The 24046-nt window shown below is 39.4% G+C and overlaps 2 protein-coding genes across 2 annotated transcripts in view; both read left to right on the top strand.

Annotated features, from left to right (window-relative positions):
- The window catches only part of LOC132159382 (NLR family CARD domain-containing protein 3-like), a gene marked incomplete at its 3' end in the record, with an annotated part of 187679 nt that overhangs the window by 35216 nt on the left and 128417 nt on the right, over positions 1–24046 (top strand). The gene's annotated exons all lie outside the window — the stretch shown is intronic.
- The window catches only part of LOC132159378 (NACHT, LRR and PYD domains-containing protein 12-like), a 46306-nt gene that overhangs the window by 6414 nt on the left and 15846 nt on the right, over positions 1–24046 (top strand). Inside the window, exons 2-8 of the mRNA XM_059568880.1 lie at positions 2321–2427; positions 3551–3640; positions 3991–4095; positions 4490–4574; positions 4836–5031; positions 5124–6954; positions 23595–23765. Of these exons, the coding sequence (XP_059424863.1) occupies positions 2384–2427; positions 3551–3640; positions 3991–4095; positions 4490–4574; positions 4836–5031; positions 5124–6954; positions 23595–23765 (2522 nt within the window). The 5' untranslated portion in view covers positions 2321–2383. The remainder of the gene's footprint in view (positions 1–2320; positions 2428–3550; positions 3641–3990; positions 4096–4489; positions 4575–4835; positions 5032–5123; positions 6955–23594; positions 23766–24046) is intronic.

Here is a 24046-nt window from a genome sequence, read left to right as displayed (position 1 = left end):
AAGAGATGGAAGTAAATAAATAACTCTGTCATTGCATCTGATAGTTTTTCAGCACTTGAAAGTATAAGATCTGGCAGGTCATCAGTTAGGATGGATATTATTATTAAATATTCGGCAGGATGTATGAAATTAAAGTTGAGGGCTCATCTAAACAATTCATTTTGGTTCCTGCTCATGTTGGTGTGGAGGGAAATGAGAAGGTGGATATTGTGGCCAAACCAACTTTAAGAATAAAGCAAGTAGATCTCAATATTTCATCAAGTAAAGCAGAAGATAAAGTATACGCTAGAACATGTACATAGTCAGTTTGGCAGGTTTATTGGGATGACAATAAAACAGGTAGACCAGTGGTTCCCAACCTTTTTCAACTCGCGGCCCACACAACCAAACACATATGTTTGCGTGGCCCACTGTAAAACATTTACTGACCCCACTATTATTAAGTTAATAATTTAGTACTCAGAAACTAGATTGTTAACTGTTTTGGCATACACATATATGCTCTGTGCCTCAGGTGTTGAAATAGATTTGTTATACATTATACAGGTTCACACGTACTCCGTTTGCAATGTGTATACAGTATGTGTGAGCGGTGCAGAAGCAGCAGTGAGAGCACATTAAAATCTCCCATGCAGATTTCCTTTGCTTTGTCACAAAACCAGACGTGCTTGCTCAGATACACGCTGCTCTCGCCCAGAGAGAGTGTGTCTCCTCTCACTCAAACTGTGTCCTGTGCACTCACAACTCTCTCTATGCTCATGTGCTAGATATTAATTATTTTCACACGTTTTAATTTCTAGCCTTTTACCGCGTGCAGTGTGAACACTCTGATCCGTTAACATAGGCTCTGAAAAAAGACGCATCACAGACAGTGTGTGAACCTGGAGTTACAGACATGTGCCCAGTCTGCTCTGTTCTCGGGCTAGGCGCAATGCATTCTGATTGGATCAGATAGGATACTGCAGGAGGTCAGGGCGGCGGAAAATGGTGCTATAAAGCGATTTAGAAATCGCACACGCTCAAATCATGATTTTATGGCGATTTCGATTAGTCACACAGCCCTAGAATGGACTGGAAACGACCAGAAAATAACTCGGTCTGGCACCGCTCAGCAAAATGGGAAAAGAACTAGCCAAAGCTCGGCAGCAGATAGACAGTCAGCGGAGCAAGCAGTCAGGAGGGAACATGTTGACAGCCATTTATGCATGTTTGAATTTGTTTTTCTGTAGCATATGCAGCAAAAATATCTAAGATAAATTGGTGGTTTATTCTTAAATAGTTCAAATACTGGAAGCATAGTAACAGTTTAGTATTTATTTTTTTGTTATTTAATTATGTATATGAAATTATGTTATGTTATGACTTAGACATTTTTACATTATATTAACAATATTATTTATTTCAAAAGTAATTGGCGGCCCACCTGCAATACCACCACGGTCCACAGGTTGAAAACCGCTGAGGTAGACATTTATATAATATACAATAATAGTTGATGCTGGGAGAGAGTATGAATTGAAGAGAAGGAAATATCATGCCTTATCATATAATAATACACTTAGAATTGTTCATATTGAATTTAATGTTACACTGAACTGTCAAGCACTCTACTGGGGAGTGAATACACTGTAGATAACAACAAACAGCTGAGCGTGTATTACTTCACTGTATGAAATACAACAATGAGAGATACCGTTTCATTCAGTCAATGAAGAAAGTCAATCACAATGACTTCTCTTTATCAGATTTATTAGGGAAAAAAGCTAGCAAGTTAACTATGATTATATTATTATATTTGTGAAAGAAAGTACATTATATAAAAGAAGATTGTTTTGATAGTTTTTTTTATTTATAGTTTGTTTATTTGTTTGGTTTTTATGTTTATTTCTATACTATATATAAGCAAATATTTTGATCCATACTTTATTCCAGTCGGTGATGGTAATAATGAGAATGCAGCCATTTATTAGCATTATTTATTCATATTAATCATTAAAGCTAAACCTTTTTTACACTTATGGTGTACATTACAGTCTCCTACTCATACCAAAACAAATCATTTTTATATTTATTTATTTATATTTTCATTGTCTGGCTAAGTGGGATTTCGGTATGGAATGATGGAAAGGTTATGATTATATATTTTTGGTAGTATTATAATCACATTGTGAGTGTGTATTCTCGGGTGAAGCAAGTTGACCTACATTAATCTACATGGCAGTGCATTAGTTTGTAGCTCACTTTATTTGATATAGTGTTTTTGTTGCTGTTGCTGCTAACTGAACATATTTCTTGATCTCATTAACCTCATCATCTCCAGGTCACACTGAACAGCAGATTGTTGTCTCAAGCCAGTGCTGATCAATGACAGTTTAGCTGCAGTATGTCAGAGAAGAGAGGAAAGATGAGTCTCTCACACAAACAGAGGTAAGACTGAGTCTGCTTTCAGACAATCATTTTAAACACTGCTGCACTTTCAGAGGATTGATGGAAAAAACACAACCTTAACAAACTCTGTTTTATATTTACAAATGATTTGCACAACTTCATAACTTCCTAATTAAAAAATAAATAACATAAAAATATTTCAAAAGTAGCCAACTGATGATAAATATCTGAGAACTGAAAATCTAAATAATAATTTTCAATTATTTTACAGTCGCTCTTCAGCACTGGATATGCACTTAATTAAATTATTCCATTAAATTATAGGTTTTTAGGTCATAAATTGACTGTCAGACAATAAAAATGGTTGCAAACTTAATTTAAAGGGTCATATGATGCTTTTTGAATGTTTTCATTTTTCTTTAGTGTGTAATGTATCTGTTTGTGTAAGATCTACAAAGTTACAAAGGTCACAGTCTCCTGTAAAGGGATTTATTCTGTCTAACAGAGAACACTGATCCAGAAATGATTAAAATGCCTTGACTGAATCCAGATATTAATTTCACAAATGTGTGCATCACAATGTGAAATATTAGCGTAATGCTGTCCAAAGGTTTACACAAAGAGAAGACGAGTCTTCAGTGAGTTGTAGTGTTGTCGTCATGTTGTGGAGACGCTGTGTGTTTGGATGAGAAAGCAAACCCTCTTTGTTTGGATTCAGTGTTTAAGATTTATTAATAACTCTGTTCCTGAAACGTACTACCCAAAGGTCAAACAGATACAGTAATTTTTACAACGACACTGTTACTGTTATTACACCCAATAAACAAAGTGATATACTTTTAAAATAGTGTCATATGGTCCCTTTATTTGAAATATGCTAACAGAACTGTGTAGCGCTGACATTTCTGTTTTAGTCAAAAAGGAAAATGAAAAATAAAATCTCTTTAATTAGATAAGTCGAATATTTGTAAAATTATATTTAGTCTCATATATTAAGTACTTTACAGAAATTGATAAACGAATGTAAGTCTGTAAACAAGAATGACTGCTATCTTTAAATCTCTGCAGATGTTTCTGTGAAGGACTAGAGAGAATGTGTGTCAGTATAAAACACAGATGAACCTCCTGTAGAAACGTTTCTCTTCTCTCTTTGTGTCATTAGTGTAAGATCAGGATCACATGTGTCTGTGAAGAGTGACCAGTCAAAGGATAAACCACCAGACTTCAGTGAGAAAAAAACATCTATCGAAAGGTATTTATTATCTTTGACATTATAATGTTGTGTTGGCTTATTTCTCCACTAAGATGCTTGTGATAGAAATGAATGAAATAAAACAATAAATGACTGATTTCCTCTTTATTGAACTCAGTCTGGAGCTTCTTTCCAGTAACACAATCACACAAGCAGACACAAGGAGGTATAAATTAACCATGAAAATAGATCATGCAGCCAAACATGAATATGTCTTTCCATCTATCCATAGTCATAGATGAACAAATGCATGTCTATACTGTGCTTCATTACCATCCTCAACAGTGAAGCTCTTTAAATGAGACTGAAGGAGCTCCTGTAGTAAAGTGTTTTGTTCTTTGTGTCATTAGTGTAAGATCAGACTCACATGTGTCCAGCTCTGTGTCTGTGAAGAGTGACCGGTCAAAGGATGAACCACCGAAATTCAGTGAAGAAACAACATCACGAACCAAACGGTATTTGATCTGTTTCTTATTTTTCTTTTAACATAGACTGTGTCAGAAAGTGTGTCAGTGAATAATTATCATAAAACTACTTGTAGTCCTTAAATTTATCACTTATTTAATGGATTTCTCTTTGCTAAAATGTTTAAAATATACTTTGGTCATATATATATATATATATATATATATATATATATATATATATATATATAATATATATATATATATTATATATATATAATATAATATATATATATATATAATATATATATATATATTATATATATATAATATTATATATATATATATATATATATATATATATATATATATATATATATATATATATATATATATATATATTCCCTAAAAATGCAGTATTTTGATTTATTTTATTTACGATCAGGCTTCAGTATGAAACATTAGATCCAGATTTACAGTCTCACAGGAAACACAAGAATTATACAGACAGTCTCCTGCAGATCTTCCAGGTAATAAAACACTTTTTAAAGAATATTTAATAATTATAATAAACAAATATGTCATTGAATAATAGTGTGACAGAACTGTTTATTTCTAATTTTTCTTTTTAAGAACCTATAAAATAAGAACAAAAGCCTATTTTTATTAATATTTACAACAAAGTAATGTTTGTCTCAACTTGATTTTTGATGAATGTTTAATTATTGAATAAATAATTTTGACCAAATATAGGATTTTGTTCTCTTATTCATTCTTTTCTTTCTTCGTAGGATCTTGAGAGCAAAATAATCAAATTTCTAAAGAAGGAACTGGAAAAGTTTAAGAAAATATTACAAAAAGAGAACTTACAATACTTTGTGAAGGACTTTAATGAGAACAGATGCAGTATGAAAGAAGCAGCTCTTGATCTCACGCTCTACTTCCTGAGAGAGATGAAGCAAGATGAAGCTGCTGATACTCTAGAAGGTAAGAAACTCATAATCATCTGTCAGACTGTCACTTATAAATGTAGAGAGAAAATAAGATTAAACAGTATCTGTATTTTTGTTTCTGTTTAGATGAGCTGGTCTTCATTCATCAGCTAAAGTGTAGCCTAAAGAAGAAGTATCAGTGTGTGTCTGAAGGAATTGCAAAGCAAGGAGACTCTACACTTCTGAAGAACATCTACACAGATCTCTATATCACTCAGGGTTGTAGTGAACAGGTCAATACTGAACATGAGGTGAGACAGATTGAAGTTGCTTCCAGACGTCATGAATCACAGGAGATACAGGTTGAGTGCAAACATTTGTTTGAAGCACCTGAACAAGACAAGCAGATCAGAACTGTACTGACAAAAGGAGTTGCTGGCATCGGAAAATCAGTCTCTGTACAGAAGTTTGGTCTGGATTGGGCAGAAGGAAAAGAAAATCAAGATATCAGCTTCATATTTCCTCTTCCATTCAGAGAGATGAACTTAAAGGAGCAAGAAAAACTAAGTTTGATGGACCTTATAACTCAGTTTTTCCCAGAGACAGAAGGACTGAACCTTACGAGAAGAAATCAATTCAAAGTCTTGTTCATTCTTGATGGATTGGATGAATGTCGACTTCCTGTAAACTTTAAGGATAATGAGACGTGGTCTGATGTTTCATCACCAGTCTCTCTGGATGTTCTCCTGACGAACCTCATCAAGGGAAATCTGCTTCCTTCTGCTCTCATCTGGATCACCAGCAGACCAGCAGCTGCCAGTAAGATTCCTCCTGACTGTATCGACCGGCTGACAGAGATACGAGGATTCAATGATGCACAAAAGGAGGAGTACTTCAGAAAAAGATTCACGGATGAGAATCAGGCCAAAGAAATCATTGATCATGTTAAACAATCAAAGAGTCTCTTTATCATGTGCCACATCCCAGTCTTCTGCTGGATTTCAGCCACTGTTCTCCAGAACATTTTAGAGGAGAAAAGAAATAATGTTGTGAAAAACAGTCAGGCTGATGATGTCTCCAAAACACTGCAGGAGTCAAATACTGAAGACACTCCTAAGACTCTGACACAAATGTACACACACTTCCTCAGATTTCAGATCCAGCAGAGCGGACGAAAGTATGATGGAGAACATACACCAGATGTTTCCTGGGATAAAGATGCCATCTTTTCACTGGGGAAACTGGCATTTGATCAGCTGGAAAGAAACAATGTGATCTTCTATGACACAGATCTGGAAGCCTGTGGTATTGACGTCTATAAGGCATCAGTGTACTCAGGCATGTGTACCCAGATCTTTAAGGAGGAAACAGGGATCACTCTTGGTACCATGTACTGCTTCGTTCACTTGAGCATTCAAGAGTTTATTGCAGCCCTTTATGCACATCTGTTTCTAGACATAAAGAAGAAAAGTATATTTGTTCATGCGTCTACAAAATGGAAATATAAAAGTGAAACCATGATTGATTTGCTCAAGACTGCAGTGGACAAGACACTAGAGAGTGATAATGGACACCTGGATCTTTTTCTTCGCTTCCTCCTTGGTTTGTCACTCCAGTCCAATCAGAGACTCTTACAGGGTCTGTTGAAACAGAAAAATAGAAATGAGCAGAGCAAAAAGGAAATGGTTCAGTACATCAAGCAGAAATTAGAGTCTAATCTGTCTCCAGAGAGATCCATCAATTTGTTCTACTGTCTGAATGAACTGAACGACCAAACTCTGGTGAAAGACATTCAGACCCACCTTAGCAAAGGAAGTCTCTCATCTGCTGATCTTTCACCTGCCCAGTGGTCTGCTTTGGTCTTTGTGTTGTTGACATCAGAGGAGGAGCTGGAGGAGTTTGAGCTTCAGAAATTCAAGAAATCAGACGAGTGTCTCATTAGATTATCAGCAGTCATCAAAACCTGCAAAAGAGCTCTGTAAGTTAATATATTTTGTCATTTTTTTTTGTTCTCATCTTAAAATTACATCTACACTGATAGATAGCAGGCTTGGACACCGCTGATTTAGTGAGTCAGTGACATGACATACAGCCAATTATGGTAACCCATACTCAGAGTTTGTGCTCTGCATTTAACCCATTCAAAGTGCACACACACAGCAGTGAACACACACACACTTATTATTTAATAATATTACTATAATTATATGTAGCTTTTTTGCTCACATTTTTGGTCGGTTTTCTTTTTGATAATTTGCAGATGCCAAAAAATTCAGTGCATACCTACTTACATCCCCTCCTTGTTTACAAATCCAAAGCAAGTCCATACATCCGCATTTAAATGCAGAAGGGGCTTTCCTGATAACTTTCTGCGATGGCGTCATCTTTATTTTACTAACTTGCTGCATGCTGAAGGCGACCCAGCTGACCTCACCAGAAAACTCAACACCAGCGTCTAGTGGATTGTCTAGAAATTGATTTTAATATTCTACCAAATAGTATACTAAAAGATTGAAACTTGGCATCCGTGTATCAATACAGTATTGCCGTGGAAAATATTGCGATACAATACTTAATTGTAGTACACTATAATTTATTGACGTTAACCTAAAGCTGCGTTCCAGACAGACAACTTGGATAAACGAATTATAACACAATACAATATTGTATTATATTATAGTCTTTAATATTATACTTTACATAATAATATATAACATACTTTATATATTTATATATAATGTTAGGTAAAAAAAAAATGTTAGCCTGAATGCACTGTAAGTCGCTTTGAAAGTTGTAGTGTGGAGTCAGACACGCTAGGATCCAATTGCAGTAGAGCTGAAACAACTAATCGATTTAATCGATTATTAAAATAGTCGTCAACTAATTTAGTCATCGATTAGTTGCTAAATAACTTTTATTTGGCGGAAGTGGCTCATTTCGTGCATATTTTAAATATGCGGTGACCAAAGTGTGGCAGTAATGAGTCACCGGAGGTTTTACTCAGCCAGTACAGCAGGAGAAGTAGCGAATAGGCAATAGCGGGCCTCGTTTTATGTCACGTGCTTCCCGAACAGTTCTCTGCAGCATTCAGCGGGATGGTGGAGACAGACGGCAGTGGAGTAAGCTCGAGAAAGAAAAAAGCGGAGGATAAAACTAATCGAACGAAGTCATCCAAAGTGTGGGAGTACTTTACTTTGAGCCTTCAAAAAAAAAAAGAGTAGCCTGTAAACTTTGCACTACTGAATTGACTTTTATATGTTCAGATTCTCCAGTACAATGTTGTTTGCAAATGTTTAGTCGTAAAAGCTGATAACATTGCTTTTTAACAGTTAACATTTAAAGCTTTACAAACATGTTCTGTGATCAGTTTGTCGTTTACCAGTTCATAATTCAGTCTTGCAGCCTAATTATGACTGAATGAGAGAGGTAAATGTTTAAATGTATTTGAAATGCACTTTTTTCTAAGTATTCACTGCTCTTTTTCACACAGCAAGTTTTTTGTGTGTCCAATTTTTTTGTTTATATTTTCTCAATATTTTTTTTCTGATGGATTTTACTTTAAAATGTGAGTTCCATTCAGGTTTCATGCCATTGGCACTTTATTCGAATGATTGTTTACAATTTCACACCATAAGCTATGAAGCTGTTTCCCAGGTATAAGTGAAAGTGACGTGACATTCAGCCAAGTATGGTGACCCATACTCAGAATTCGTGCTCTGCATTTAACCCATCCGAAGTGCACACACACAGAGCAGTGAAAACACACACACACACACACACACACACACACACACACACACACACACACACACACACACACAGGGTAGCCATTTATGCTGCGGCGCCTGGGGAGCAGTTGGGGGTTCAATGCCTTGCTCAAGGGCACCTAAGTCATGGTATTGAGGGTGGAGAGAGCACTGTACATGCACTCCCCCCACCCACAATTCCTGCCAGCCCGAGACTCGAACTCACAACCTTTCGATTGCGAGTCCAACTCGCTAACCATTAGGCCACGACTTCCCCTATATAAGTTGTGTGTTTACAGGAAAAAAATAAAATGCAAAATCTACTGCAATTTTATTCTGTTTTATTCTTATTCTTAGTGAAAATATGTTCTGAAAGATTCCTTAATAAGCTTTGTTCAGGATGTTAAACTACTTTTGGAGCCCTAAGGACTGCCATGGTGAAAAAATTATTTGAAATCTCCTTGTGAAACTTGCTAGAGTACGTATGGGTCAGTGTTTTGATTGCAGAAGAGTTCGACAAAGGATTACTAGCACATAATAAAACACAACTCCAGGTATTTTTTTGATGAGGATATGACAATGCAAAATGGTTAAAATCTCTAAAAAGTCTGTTGAATGATAAAGACCCTTTATTAATAAGTTACTTGGGGAAAAATATAAAAACTAAAATATAAGTACATAAACCGATTAATCGTAAAAAGAATCGACAGATTAATCGATTATCAAAATAATCGTTAGTTGCAGCCCTAAATTGCAGTATTCATTTATAGAGTGGTCAGACAGGCAGAAATCAGAAACAGCACCAAGAGTGTCCAGGGATATCCAGAAATCAGTAACAATACCAGACAAAGGTCGGGGCAGCTGGCAGAGAATCAGTTGGTATACATAATCCGAAGTCAAACACGGAAGGAATAAAAACTAGGAAAACGCTCAGAAATGCCTGACAGAACTAAACAAGACTTCGCAATGTGAGTGTGGATGAGTGCAACCTTTATAGTGCCACTGATAGGAAACAGGTGTGGTTCAATAATGAGTTCCTAGGCAGGGGTTTATGGGAAATGTAGTCCAGGGTGTACTGTGTCATGTGAAAGTCTGTGTGGCGAATAAACGGATGTGCATGTGCTTAAATCTGTCTTCTTACGATGCACTTAGGACTTAACTATTACTCCAGAGCACCTGTAGATCTACAATGATTTTCAAGCGCTACTTAAGTTAAGATGCTTTTGGGAAACAGACCGTGATATTAAGATCAGTCGTACAATCGTTTTTACAAATTTCTTAAGCTTACAAAGCTTTTAAGAACCCTGACCCTGTTTAGTTAGCTACAGAAGAAGCACATCATGTTATTATAAAAAACATTGTTCCATAGTTATTTCTACTCCAATATGCAGTTCAACTTCTACAACTTCTGCTATACAGGAGATGTATTCTTGCATAACCTCAATGCATTAATGATAAACCTCCAGATTCTCCACCTCAAGACACTCATCCAGATAATAGAGCAGCACTTTTAAATGTATAAAAGTAATTTTATCGCCATTAATGATATAAACCTGTTATTCATTTACATATTTTATTAAGTAGGAAATTTGAATCAATGCAATCTTAAAGGGATACTCCACCGTTTTTTCATATTAAACTATGTTATTCCCTTAACTAAGACGAGTTGATACATACCTCTCTCGTCTCAGTGCGTGCACTAAATCGCTCTGTCTTGCGGCAAAACTTTGTTAGCACTTAGCTTAGCCCAGTTCATTCAATAGGGGCCAAGCAGAGAAGCTACCAAACACCTCCACGTTTTCCCTATTTAAATACAGTTACTCGAGTAGTGTAACTCGACCTAGGATGGTGACACAAAACAAAACGTTGCGCTTTTCTAAGCGTGTAAAATGGATAACTATATTGTATGGCGGAATACCATAACAAGTGCTCGGGATCACTTTGACTTGGCGCAGTAATATCTTCACTCGTGAAAAGTCCTCTCACCGGCCCCCGCTACCTCTCCTCCTCCCTCTCATTTCCGTCAATAGAACCAACGTGACTTTTACCACCTGTGCTATTAGCAAACTGCAAGAGATCATTTGCAATGGCGGACTTTGTAAATGATTATGACTTGTTTGTAGCAGACCCAGAGCCATATCTGTTTGAACCCGAGTACACGGAGGAGGAATTAGCTCTTATGGTCCATATAGAACACGGGCAAACAGCAATTGGTGGTGCAAGTGTGACTGTTGCGAACAGATGCCGACCGAAATTGAGAGCCTGTGCTGTTCAGAATGGGACCAGGTGTTGCCATCGATGGTGGGGGTCAATGTAGATCCAGAAGACCCTGGACAAATCGCCTGTGTTGCGGCAAGCGATTCGTTTGCAGCGATGATTCACCCGGCAGTCGTCAAATTTTTCTTTCATCGTGACAAAGTCAAATGGAGGAAACGATCCACCCCGAGTGGACCAGATGGCCAGCTATCCTCAGAGTAAGTGCTATCTGAAACCATTGAAATAAGCTTATGTATCATGTTTTCATTTATAAATGTATATACTTAGCCTATCTCTGTCTTCTCAGTCAAAATAGGTTGGTTTCCTACCGGATAGTGCTGGAATGGGCCCTACAGGGCGAAACTTTGGGCAGAGGCAATCGGAAAAAACTGCCATCATGTGTGGTCGGGACTATACGACAAATATATCCTTCTGAGTCCGGTGTCTATGTTGGATTTCAAGAACTACATTAGGCAATGGATATGTAGGCATATGACTGTAACTGGACAATATGTGCTGGGCCCTGAGTTCAGACCTAAATTATATTTACATGTTTCACAGACATCTGTGGGACAATTGCACTGCAGCTTGCGTCAGAATAGTTGACTATCTGTTTGTATATTTTTCTATATTACAACCATTATGTAGATGTCTTTCTATCACTTTTTAATTTTCAATTTCCCCATTTGTATTCAATTCAGTTTCCTATATTTGATGTGTATAAATAAAGCTTTGAACCTACAACATTATTCTGTCCTCAGTGTGTGTGACTGTACACAAATTGACAGATAGCTAACAGGCTTCAAGAGAAAGTCAGAGGCTGGAGTAAAGTTCAAGGCTCTTTACTGTTGTCTTAATTCTCATGAAGAAATCTTTGTAAAACTGAAATGATACAGAAAGATAGCAACAATCACTGAATGCTATCCAAACATATCATACATTAACAGACATGAAATAATATACCTTTAAGCTTCAAAGTTGTAACACATATATTACATTCAGCTAATATGCTTATAACTGTAAAAACTTATAACTTATAGTACATATAGTATGTGCAGCTCAACAGCTAAATTAACAAACTATTGATGACCTCTTCACTGAAAGGCTATACAATAGCAGTTTTCATGTGTAAACAAATAAATATTCAAGAACATTCCAGAAAGTTTTATATGACATATGTATCAACGTAATTAACTATAAACTCAAATACAACTTACAAGCGATGCTTTCTCAAGGCACAAACACAAAATGAAGACAGGATTAGATGACTAGAGCTGCAAGTGGACCGCATGGAATATAACTACTGATGTATTTCCTGATCTGACTGCATCATGTGATAAAATCAACCAATGAAAGTAATGTAAGAATTATATGAACACAATGAATTACTCCTAGATGACCACTAGGGGGAGAAAGAAACAAACTAAATGCAAAGTATTCTTACATAACATGACACTCCCCGCCTGGTATTAATTAAATACCACTCTCTGAATAACCTTATTAAGTCTGAATAAAAAGGGAAAACTAAATCAGTTTAATTCCTCAGCACTCTTGAGAAGGATCGTCTCAGAAACAGGTCTCAAGAAGGTCCTCGCTGACCCAGATCTTGTGACCTTGAGTTCAATCTTCCTGACCTTCCCATCTTCACCAGGGAATGTCCTTGTAACCAGAGCCATGGGCCATTCATTCCTTTTCTCCTGGTTATCCTTAAGCAGAACCAGGTCACCTTTCTCAATATTAGGTCGTACATCCTGCCACTTGCTTCGGCTTTGCAGCGTAGGAAGGTACTCACGTCTCCATCTGCTCCAAAATGTGTTGGCCAGATGCTGCACCCGTCTCCACTGCTGACGATGAAGATCTGTGCTGTCAAAGGTTCCCGGAGGAGGAGGGTAAGTAGACATCTTCTGAGTCAGAAGTGTAGCAGGAGTAAGAAGAAAGGGTGCCTCCGGGTCTGAAGAAATAGGTGCGAGTGGCCTAGCATTAATAATTGCTGTGATCTCTGCCATTAAAGTAGACAACACCTCATGAGTGAGGCATGAAGGGTTGGTTTGCATAAGCATGGAGTTGAGTATCCGTCTGGCGAAACCAATCATTCACGCCCAAGCTCCTCCCATATGGGAGGAATGCGGAGAGTTAAAAACCCAAGAGCAACCCTCTTCACCCAAGTACCTCCTCACATTGGGCTCTTTGGGATTGGTAAGGAGTATGTGCAGCTCCTTGCAGGCACCTGTAAAGTTGGTTCCACAGTCTGAACGGATTTGCTTAGCAGGTCCCCGCAAAGCAAAGAATCGGCACAATGCATTGATGAAGCTTGATGTGTCAATGCAGGTGAAAAGTAAAGCCCACCTTTTGCTGTTAGCCTGTCCACCGCGGATTCGTCTTGTGGTGACAGCCCATGGGCCGAAAAACGTCAAGACCCACGTAGGTGAAGGGGGACTCTGTACTCAGACGATCTGAAGGTAGGTCTGCCATCTTTTGTTCAGCGCTTTTCCCCCGAAGTTTGTTACATGTCACACATTTGTGAAGGATACTGCTGATACATTTCTTAGCGCCAATGATCCAGAATCCAGCTTCGCGGACAGAGCCTTCTGTAAAAACACGACCTTGGTGCTTAACCTTGTCATGGTAATGGCGCACGAGCAATGTTGCAATGTGGCTGCGGCCTGGAAAGATGAGAGGGAACTTTTCTTTAGTGTCGCATGGTTGAGCCTGCCTCCTATTCTCAGAAGACCCTCTTCGTCCACATAGGGGTTAAGCTTTCTCAGTGAACTCTCTTTTGAGATATCTTTCCCAGCAACCAAGCAGGCGAACTCTTTGCTGTAAGTTTCCCTTTGCACACACTTGACAATAAGAGTTCCTGCCTTAGACAGTTCTTCTGCCGTGTGAGGTTTTCTGCACAGATGCCAACCACTACAGCTGTCATTCTTGGTTTTTACTTCATTTCTTTGAGACTGAATGATGTGTGTCAGGAATGAGAATGAGAACCGTTCAAAACGATGAGATCCCAGACTACATGATGTAGTAGAGAGAGTGGTGGCATGAGAACGCACATCAACATCTGCATCTGGATCAATGAGCTCATAACTCCTCTCCTGAAGTGGCTTCTCCTTCAGGAAGGGACAAAAACGAAGGCCCCGTGAGCCAGGTTGTGCTTGCTAATTCAGCCGCAGGTACAGAACGTGTAGCATGATCTGCTGGATTCTGTGTGGTGCAGACATAGTGCCACTGCTCAGGTTTGGTGGACTTCCTGATTTGCTGGATTCTGTTGGAAACGTACACATAAAACCGCCTGGTCTGATTGTATATGTACCCCAAGACGACCTTGCTGTCTGTATAAAACCGCAATGTGTCTACACTGATGTCCAACTCACTCTCTATCAACTCTGCCATTTCTACTGCCAACACAGCTGCTCCCAGTTCCAACCTTGGGATAGTGTGAGCAGATAAGGGCACCAGTTTTGCCTTTCCCAAAACAAATCCCACGTAACACTTTCCATCATTGCTGATCACCTTGAGGTAAGCTACAGCGGCAATGGCCTTCACCGAGGCATCTGAGAAGATGTGGAGCTCTTTCTTTTGGGTGGTGGTAAGGGTAGTAGGTGTGTAGGCTCTTGGAATCTTGAACTCACTCAAGTATTGCAAGGAGTCTTTCCACATTCTCCATTCAGTTTCCTTCTCATGTGGAAGAGGCGTATCCCAGTCGAGGGCTTCAAAGCTAGTAAACTCTCATAACAGGAACTTCCCTTGTATAATGATTGGCGCCACAAATCCGAGAGGATCAAATAGACTGTTCACGGTGGCTAGAACACCTCTACGGGTAAAAGGCTTCTCGGTAGATGCTACTCTGAAGGTGAAAACGTCATGTTTAAGATCCCAGCTGAGCCCTAAGCTGCGTTGAATAAGGGCTGAATTGTCATTGAAGTCCAGGTTCTGCAAACCCTTTGCGTGGTCTTCTAGTGGGAAAGCATCCAAAACATCAGAGTGGTTCGACGCTATCTTATGGAGGCGTAAGTTTGAGTCGGCAAGCATCTCTTGCGCCTTTATCAGCAGATCTATGGCTTTAGCAGCTGATTGTAGAGACTTGAGGCCGTCGCCGACGTAGAAGTCGCGCTCCACAAAGTGTTGTGCCTCTGAGCCATACTCACTTGCTCCATATTGTGCCGCACGAAGAAGACCATAGATAGCTACTGCTGGCGACGGGCTATTGCCGAACACATGGACTTTCATCCTGTACTCAACAATCTCCTTTCCAGGTTCGTTGTCCTTGAACCAAAGGAACCTAAGGAAGTCTCGATGGTCTTCTCTGACAGTGAAACTGTAAAACATCTGCTCAATGTCTGCTACCACTGCTATCGACTCTCTGCGGAAGCGTAGTAAGACTCCAAGTAACCTGTTATTCAGATCTGGGCCTTTAAGTAACACATCGTTGAGAGAAATCCCATGATGCTGAGCACTGGAATCAAACACGACTCTAATCTGGTTCAGCTTCTGAGGGTGATACACACCGAAGATGGGTAAGTACCATCATTCCTTTCCCTCTTGCAGCGGTGGAGCTAACTCTGCCTGGTCGTGATCGAACATCTTTTGCATGAAGTTCACAAAGTGAGTTTTCATCTCAGGCTTTCTTTTAAATGTGTGGCACAAAGAGGCAAGGCGACTAAGAGCTTGTTCTCGATTGTTTGGCAGCTGTCGCCGTGGTGATCGAAATGGAAGAGGCGCCACCCAGCTATTAGACTCATCTATAAACATTTCTTTATCCATAAGCTCCAGGAAAAGATCATCTTCGATGGAGAGACCCACTTTGTCATCATCCTTGGTTCTCTCAAAAATCGTGCTGCCGAGGCTGCAGTCATGGAGGACTGGGGTGTGGTTTGTAAGGCCGTGAAGAGATGTGCAGTGTAGTCCTTCATTGCCAAACCTCTCCTTGACTTGAATATGATTGGGACATGGAGTAAGGAGAGATGGACGTCCATTTTCCAAGCAGACGTTACCTATAACAACCCAGCCAAGGTCTAGTCTTTGAGCGTAGGGTGCTCTAGGTGGCCCATTGCGTTGTTCTCTGACTTTGTGAACCTTGAGGATGTCGCATCCCAGAAGGAGTATCTGGGCCTCTTGATCTAGGTGTGGTATCTTGTGAGCTATGGACTTCAGGTGTGTGTGGTGCTGTGCGGCTGCTGGAGTTGGAATCTCTGTGTGGTCATTCGGCACGTGATTGCATTCAATGAGTGTAGGAAGCATCACGCTTGTTGTTTCATCCAGTGACTTCACCATGAACCCTGTGGCTCTTCTCCCAAACGCTTCAGTGACCCCTGAACATGTGCGCAGAATGTATGGTGAGTTTGACCCTTCAATTTGAAAGAGGTCAAAGAATTCAGACCTGGCCAAGGACCTGTTGCTCTGGTCGTCCAGAATGACATACATTTTCACAGCTTTGTCAGGGCGTGCTTTAGGAAAAACTTTCACTAGGCAAATTTTCGAACAGGATCTAGGTTCCTTACTGTTATCACAGACCTCCGTGCACCTAGAGGTGACTGCCATCTGAAGTGTTTCTCTTTCACCCTCCCCCGCCATGCTCTGAGGAGGGACTTTTCCTGTCCCATGGTGGGGGTCCAGGATGCAATGCTGCAATATGGCTGTCGCTCTCACATTCTGTGCACTTCAAAGCTACTTCACAGTTCTTAGCCTGGTGAATGGTAGAAGAGCAACATCTGAAACAGATCCCATTTTCTTTAAGAAAAGCTTTGCGTTCCTCTAGTGACTTACTTCGAAAACCTCTACACTTTTTCAGAGGATGTGGCTTCTTGTGGATCGGGCATTGTTTGTCTATTTCTCCTCGCCTGCTGCTTGAACTGTCCGCCTGAGAAGCTGTTTGTAGCGACGCGATTCCAGTCTTGTGAGCAGAAACATAGCTTTTGCCATATGCTGATTTCTTTTCCACTCGATCAAACTTTGATGGTCCTGTAGTATACCTGTGGGAATTATTCAACGGGGTTACAGGGGCTGTCAAGAGATTGAAACTTGGGTCGTTTCTTCGGCGTGCTTCACTGCATATGAACTCTGTAAAGTATGCAAATGGAGGAAAACATACATTGTGTTGCTCCTTGTATTGTGAGCCTTGAGCTAACCACCTCTCTTGCAGACCAATTGGCAACTTCTCAATGATAGGGTTGACACCCCTTGCGGTGTCCAAGTATGAGAGCCCTGGCAGGTAACCCTCAGATTTCGCAGACACTAACTCCCTTAGCAGGTCTCCCAGCTCCCTGAGCTTTACGGGGTCCTTATGACTGATTTTAGGAAAGTTCTCTATCCTCTCAAAGAGAGCTCTTTCAATTACCTCGGGGGAGCCATAGCACTCCTCTAGGCGATCCCAAGCCATTCTTAAACCTATATCAGGCCTGGCAACATGTACAGAACGAATCAGTATGACGTGTTCTGAAGACTGATTTCCTAACCATTTTGTTAAGAGGTCAAGCTCTTCGCTAGCACTTAAGTTCAGTCCTCCAATAGCGTTGCAGAATGAAGATTTCCAGTGATGGCGTGTATGGTTCAAGTACTGGGGATTTTTCATCACTAAGACATAGCTGGGAGTGTTGTTCGACGTATTCACGGGTGCGCTAAATGGCGGCTTGAACTGACTCATGAAGACTCCTACTGCCCTGAGTACCTTCAATCTCTGCTGCTGCCTCAAAAACTTCAGCTTCAGCCAAAGCTACTGCAATCTCCCTCTCTTGCTCCAAAGCTGCTAACTCAACGGCTATACGTGCCTCCTTGACCTTCAAATCAGCTGCAAGATGTGCCTCTTTTATCTTCAATTCAGCTTCTCTCTGAACGAAGGTGGCACGTGCACGTGCAGCTTCAACTTTAGCACGGGCATTAGCAGCGGCCCTGCTAGCTGAGGACACTTTAGATGTGCTTGATAAGGTGGAACGTTGTGATCTTGCTTCACGTGTCGTCTCTTGATCTTTAATACTGCCGTCAGTGATGGACGCTTTTTCCACTCCAGCCTCACTGATATGCGACATTATGTTTAACGATCCTCCAAGATGTATTAGACGGGAAGTATAAAGAGGCCTTAGTATGTTTGAGACGGTGTCCTTGCTCAGTTCTTTATCTTCTTATTGCTGTTTTGCCCGCCATGAAGTCCCTTTTTTACTATTCTGTCCTCAGTGTGTGTGACTGTACACAAATCGACAGATAGCTAACAGGCTTCAAGAGAAAGTCAGAGGCTGGCGTAAAGTTCAAGGCTCTTTACTGTTGTCTTAATTCTCATGAAGAAATCTTTGTAAAACTGAAATGATACAGAAAGATAGCACCAATCACTGAATGCTATCCAAACATGTCATACATTAACAGACATGAAATAATATACCTTTAAGCTTCAAAGTTGTAACACATATATTACATTCAGCTAATATGCTTATAACTGTAAAAACTTATAACTTATAGTACATATAGTATGTGCAGCTCAACAGCTAAACTAACAAACTATTGATGACCTCTTCACTGAAAGGCTATACAATAGCAGTTTTCATGTGTAAACAAATAAATATTCAAGAACATTCCAGAAAGTTTTATATGACATATGTATCAACGTAATTGACTATAAACTCAAATACAACTTACAAGCGATGCTTTCTCAAGGCACAAACACAAAATGAAGACAGGATTAGATGACTAGAGCTGCAAGTGGACCGCATGGAATATAACTACTGATGTATCAAGGATCTTTATTTCAATTCAATCCCATAGTAAATAGAATAGGCCATGTGTTCTCTAGGCAAAAGGTGTTTTGTCAGATTTGTTCAAACATAAGTGGTCACAAATTTGGTAAATACGTAATTTATTTAATATATATATAAAAAAAAATTAACTATAATAACTGACATTTGCCTTCTACACTTGCTATGCAAGTACAAGTCCCCTCCTGTGGTTTTTCAATTGCACAGGTTCTTTTTCATGTCAGCTGTAAACAAGAGTTACAATGGCTCCGATGGACCTTTGAATCTTGAGGTGTGTGACAGTATGACATTCCTCTTTGCTGGGCTTTGTTTGCAATGCAATGTTGGCAGCTAGGCGAGGTATTGGATACGGGATGATGCATCTTTGAATCTGATTGTGGGGTCAAGTCTTCTTTGGATCACTCTGTCCATGAGGTCATCTCTGAATTTTTGAGTCGTCTTCACATAGATTGGTCTAGCAATCCACTGCTTTGATTGCTTTTGAAAGACAACATTGTGTCTTGTGAGGCCTGGAATCAAAAATAGTATGAACGAACGTGATGGAAGTATAGTAAATGCATAATTTTTATATTTATAATGTTATTACAAAAGTTAGGACTGTGGCTATTTATGTTTTTTATGCAAATAAAAAAAAAATCATTAGTCAGTCATATCTGTGCCAGCATTTATTTGAAGATCATGTTCATGTATGGATGACAAATAGAGAAGTAAAGGGAAAATACACAGTCACTACAGTAATTTGCATTCCTTTAGTACCCACCAGCTGCTGTTGTTGCCTGTTCCCGCTTTGTGGAGTGATTCTCATTGTGATCCATAATGGCTAGCATAGTGCGTGCCTTCACTGAAGGGTATTGAAAATGAAGTCGCTTTGGACAGTACTTCAAAAGGGCATTGTGAAACACCTCAAGTTGTCCTGAAAAATAAAACCAAAGAAAATGCTTTACAATGTAAAAACAAGAGCATGAAAAGTTGTGTGTTCTTTCGAAGCACTGTATCATGAATGGGATGCATAGTATTATTGATCAAGTCTGGTGTTACATTCCCCACCTCATACAGACTTATTGCAAAATAGTTTCTCAGAACCTATTCTCACTGAGACAGACTTGACGACTTGACTTGAACCATATTACTATTCTGCATGTCAAACTCTTTGATACACATACCTGTGTGTTTGAACAGTGTCATCTGTTGTAGGTCTTTTATGAGACGTGCGTCCATAATCATAGCTTGAAGGGCTTTGAAGGCAGGGGAATTCCCTTTTAGCCACCTCTTTGTTCTTTGTTCCTCTGCTGACAAGTCTTGATGGAAACATCTGTATTCCATTCCGTTTTCTTCCCAGCGATGAACCCCAGTGATGTGGTGTTGGAGAGACATCCATCGTCGGAGCAGCTCCTGAAAACACAAGAGTGGAGGCACACTTTTAACCGTCTGTAATACAGTACAGTTGGCTTCCATGTTGAAGACCAAAGATTTGATGTACATTTGAGCTGCATATAGCATTTGATGTATATAATAACATAGAATATCACTTTGTGATGAGCTGTTTCTGTATGCTTGGATACCTTTGCATCTCCTTTGGAGGTGCAACAGCTCCACCACATGGGGTTGCTGACACTCCTGACCCAAGGAGCAAGATCATTGTATTCTTTTCTGTTGGATGCTGCAACCATTTTTTTTTAAATCCTGAAAAATTATAGAAAAGAATTACTATGGGTAATCTCATGCATTGCATAGACTATGGTGGCGCACCATTTCAGTCATATCTGTTACATACATAATTGTGTTTCAGTCTCTTTTGCATTAATTTTAATTTTTTCATCACTACCAAATTAGGTACAATTAGCTATAGAAACATGGAAATAAGTGCACCGCACACATTATAAAGACCCATAAAAAAAAAACTTTTGTGAAAAACTGGTAACGGACAATAATGGAGATAAAATATTTGGGGTTGTTTTATAGCTATACAGCTTAGACTAACAGTAAACTAACCTTTGGCGACATGCCACGGATCAAACTGATGAATGATATGAGGATATTCTTCTCTCATGATTTTTCTTATGGACGGATGCCGGTCTGTGGTGACCACTTTTACATCAATGCCCTCATCCAGGATCTTCTCCAGGCTTTTCTTGAAGGCCAGTGGTTCCATTGCGACCGAACTGGAGGCCTGGGAAACCTATAGAGCACAAATGAATGCATGATGACATTTAAAAACATGTTATAGAATTTACCATAGATTTGTGGAAATAAATGACAATTTACCTGCATCATCTCAAACCCCACGATCTGGTTAGTGGAGTCATCCATAAAAGAATACGTGTTGTATTTGCTGGAGTGTCCGGGGCTGTCACTTCTGCCGTCTCCACTTAGCTGCACTCCTTCACCATCTTCGCTTTGGCAAATTAATCTTGCTTTGATTATGTTCTCCTGTTGTGTGTATGATTTCTCAATCACCGGGAGCAGGTAGCTTGCCTTTATGTTGTAAGAGTTGACTCCAGGGGCTACTGCAGGTTGAAAAGTCCAGCCCAGTCAGCTATGTCAGTGTATGTTGAGCCGGTAAAGAGAGTGGCAGCTGCTGCGAAAAGGCTATTTTCCGCCATTCCAGGGAAACTATTGGGACATGACTCCCATTGTCCCATATGGCCATTGCTGCATTGCCAATTTATATTGATTCTACTGCCGAACTGTGTTACTGTCTGGTTCAGGTCACACATCGCAGCAACACAGGTTGTACATTTCTGAAAGAGTTCCAGGAGTTTAGACTCATTTACAATCCACTTCCTCTCCTTCCAACCTCTGGTTTGTCCAGAGATGCTTGAAGAGCTACCTGTAGTGGTGGTGGAGGGGCTTGAATTTGGCACAAAGCTGGTGTCTGCGGTATCGACAGCAGATTCTGAGGTCATGCTGACATCAAACACTGATGTTGCACTCATATCCATCACAGTAGCTTAAATGTGGTGTGTTTCCTGTTGTAGACAAATAATAATAAAAATATGCATTGGTTTTGCATACCAGTGCCACATCCAGTACATCTTGAGTAAACAATTACATGACTTGATAGGAAATAAAGTGTAATGGTTTCCATAAATTGTATTATGGATTATTGATCGCAAACATAGAAGCTGGTCATTCACCTCAAATCCAAGACTTTTTCTTGGTCTACACATGACCATCATTGTGGATGTTGATGCAGTGTCCTAGACATGAATCAGATGTAAAAAAAAAAATGTAGGTCATATTGCAATCATACAGTAAGTCTGTATAAAACATGAAGATTCATTAGCTTATCGATTGCATTGTCCATGTGGGAGCCAGGGCAACAGCTGGTTTGCTTGAACGTAAAGGACTGGTTAGCTGTACAGACAAAGGCACTTTGAATGAAGCAGTAGGCTCTTCAGCTCTGTGCTTCTGGGGGGTTGAATGAGGTATACCAACAAAAAAGTTTTCCTCTTGTTCTGGCAGATCTTGCTATACGTCATTCAACTCTGCCTGTATAATTATTGGCACAATTATGACAGAAATAACAATGACAAGAATTATTTTTTTGGAAAGCAAATAAAAACACTACCAAAATGTATATTTATATATTTTTTACATTCTTCCCAGTAAGTATTGTATTGTATAAAGTATTGTTACAGGGTATTACATAAGTAGACAGTAGCCTACTCTTTCATTTTTTCACCAGAGACAAAAATACCTTTAGTCAAGGTATTAGCATGGTAAACATAACCTTGCAGTCTCATGATACAGAGAATCAGATTTGTTGACACTATAACGTTATACTACGGGCTTGTACGGTTTTAGGCTTATACTACATTTTTATTTTCCTGAGCTCAGTCCTTATGTAAATCAAACAGTCACTTCTTATTGCCTGTCTCAGAAGCGCACTGATTTCACAGCTAACTTATGTTACTCAGCTAAGGTTACTGACACTTTCAGGACAACCAAATACCATGCAAAAGTACACTTACAGTGTTGGGTGATGATCCACTTTGTTGTGTTAGTGATTAAAATATATTCGGTGTAGCCTCATCCTTTAGGCGTGTTCCTGTGCAGGTATAGTCCTCCGGTGTGAAATGCTCGGAGCAAACACGCCACTTCTTAAAAGTCATCAACGGTGTTTTTGGATTCTTGTTCAAAGCAGCTAACCAAGCTCTCTGCTGTATGTGGTGAGATGGAATTCTGTGAAACATGACAGCACTATATACCTTCTCCTTGTTATCACAACCCTTTACGATGCACGTTATAACCATGATTGTCCACAAACTATCTTCCTACAACCTGATACTTCGTCAACTCTGCTCAAACTATTACTACTGGTGCAGGTCACGTTGGTTCTATTTACGGAAATGAGAGGGAGGAAGAGAGGGAGCTGGGGCCGGTGAGAGGACTTTTCACGAGTGAAGATATTACTGCGCCAAGTCAAAGAGCTCCCGAGCACTTGCTATGGTATTCCGCCATACAATATAGTTATCCATTTTACACGCTTAGAAAAGCGCAACGTTTTGTTTTGTGTCACCGTCCTAGGTTGAGTTACACTACTCGAGTAACTGTATTTAAATAGGGAAAACGTGGAGGTGTTTGGTAGCTTCTCTGCTTGGCCCCTATTGAATGAACTGGGCTAAGCTAAGTGCTAACAAAGTTTCGCCGCAAGACAGAGCGATTTAGTGCACGCACTGAGACGAGAGAGGTATGTATCAACTCGTCTTAGTTAAGGGAATAACATAGTTTAATATGAAAAAAAAACGGTGGACTATCCCTTTAATATATATGCAGTGTATTTACTGTTCATCTAAAAATAATTGGTATATATATAATTATTATTTTTTTTTTAACAAATGTATTCTCTGTGATTTGATTTACTTCTCTTGTAGGCTAAATGATTGTGGCTTAACAGACAAAAGCTGTCCAGCTCTGGCTTCAGTTCTTGGATCAGATACCAGTCTGAAAGAGCTGAACATGAACAATAATAATCTGCAGGATTATGGAGTTAAGATGCTCTGCACTGGATTGAAATATAAAAATTGCAAATTAGAGATACTGAGGTAAGTTTTGTGACAATCTGTAGTGTTTGGTTAGAAGATCCATCTGTTAACTTGGACCTAGATCATTTGCCACATAATTGAGGACAGAACTGCTTCAACTCAGTGAAATTTGCAGCATGAACTATACATTCCACATTCTCTACATTCTCTCTCTTTACTGTATATAAATAAATACATTTAAATAAATTGATGCATTTAGCAGACGCTTTTATCCAAAGCGACTTACAGTGCATTCAGGCTTACATTTGTTTTTACCTAACATTATATATAAATATATAAAC

Source organism: Carassius carassius, chromosome 16 (genome assembly GCF_963082965.1).
Source record: "Carassius carassius chromosome 16, fCarCar2.1, whole genome shotgun sequence".
Lineage (NCBI taxonomy): Eukaryota > Metazoa > Chordata > Actinopteri > Cypriniformes > Cyprinidae > Carassius > Carassius carassius.
This window is presented reverse-complemented; position numbering and strand designations above follow the sequence as displayed.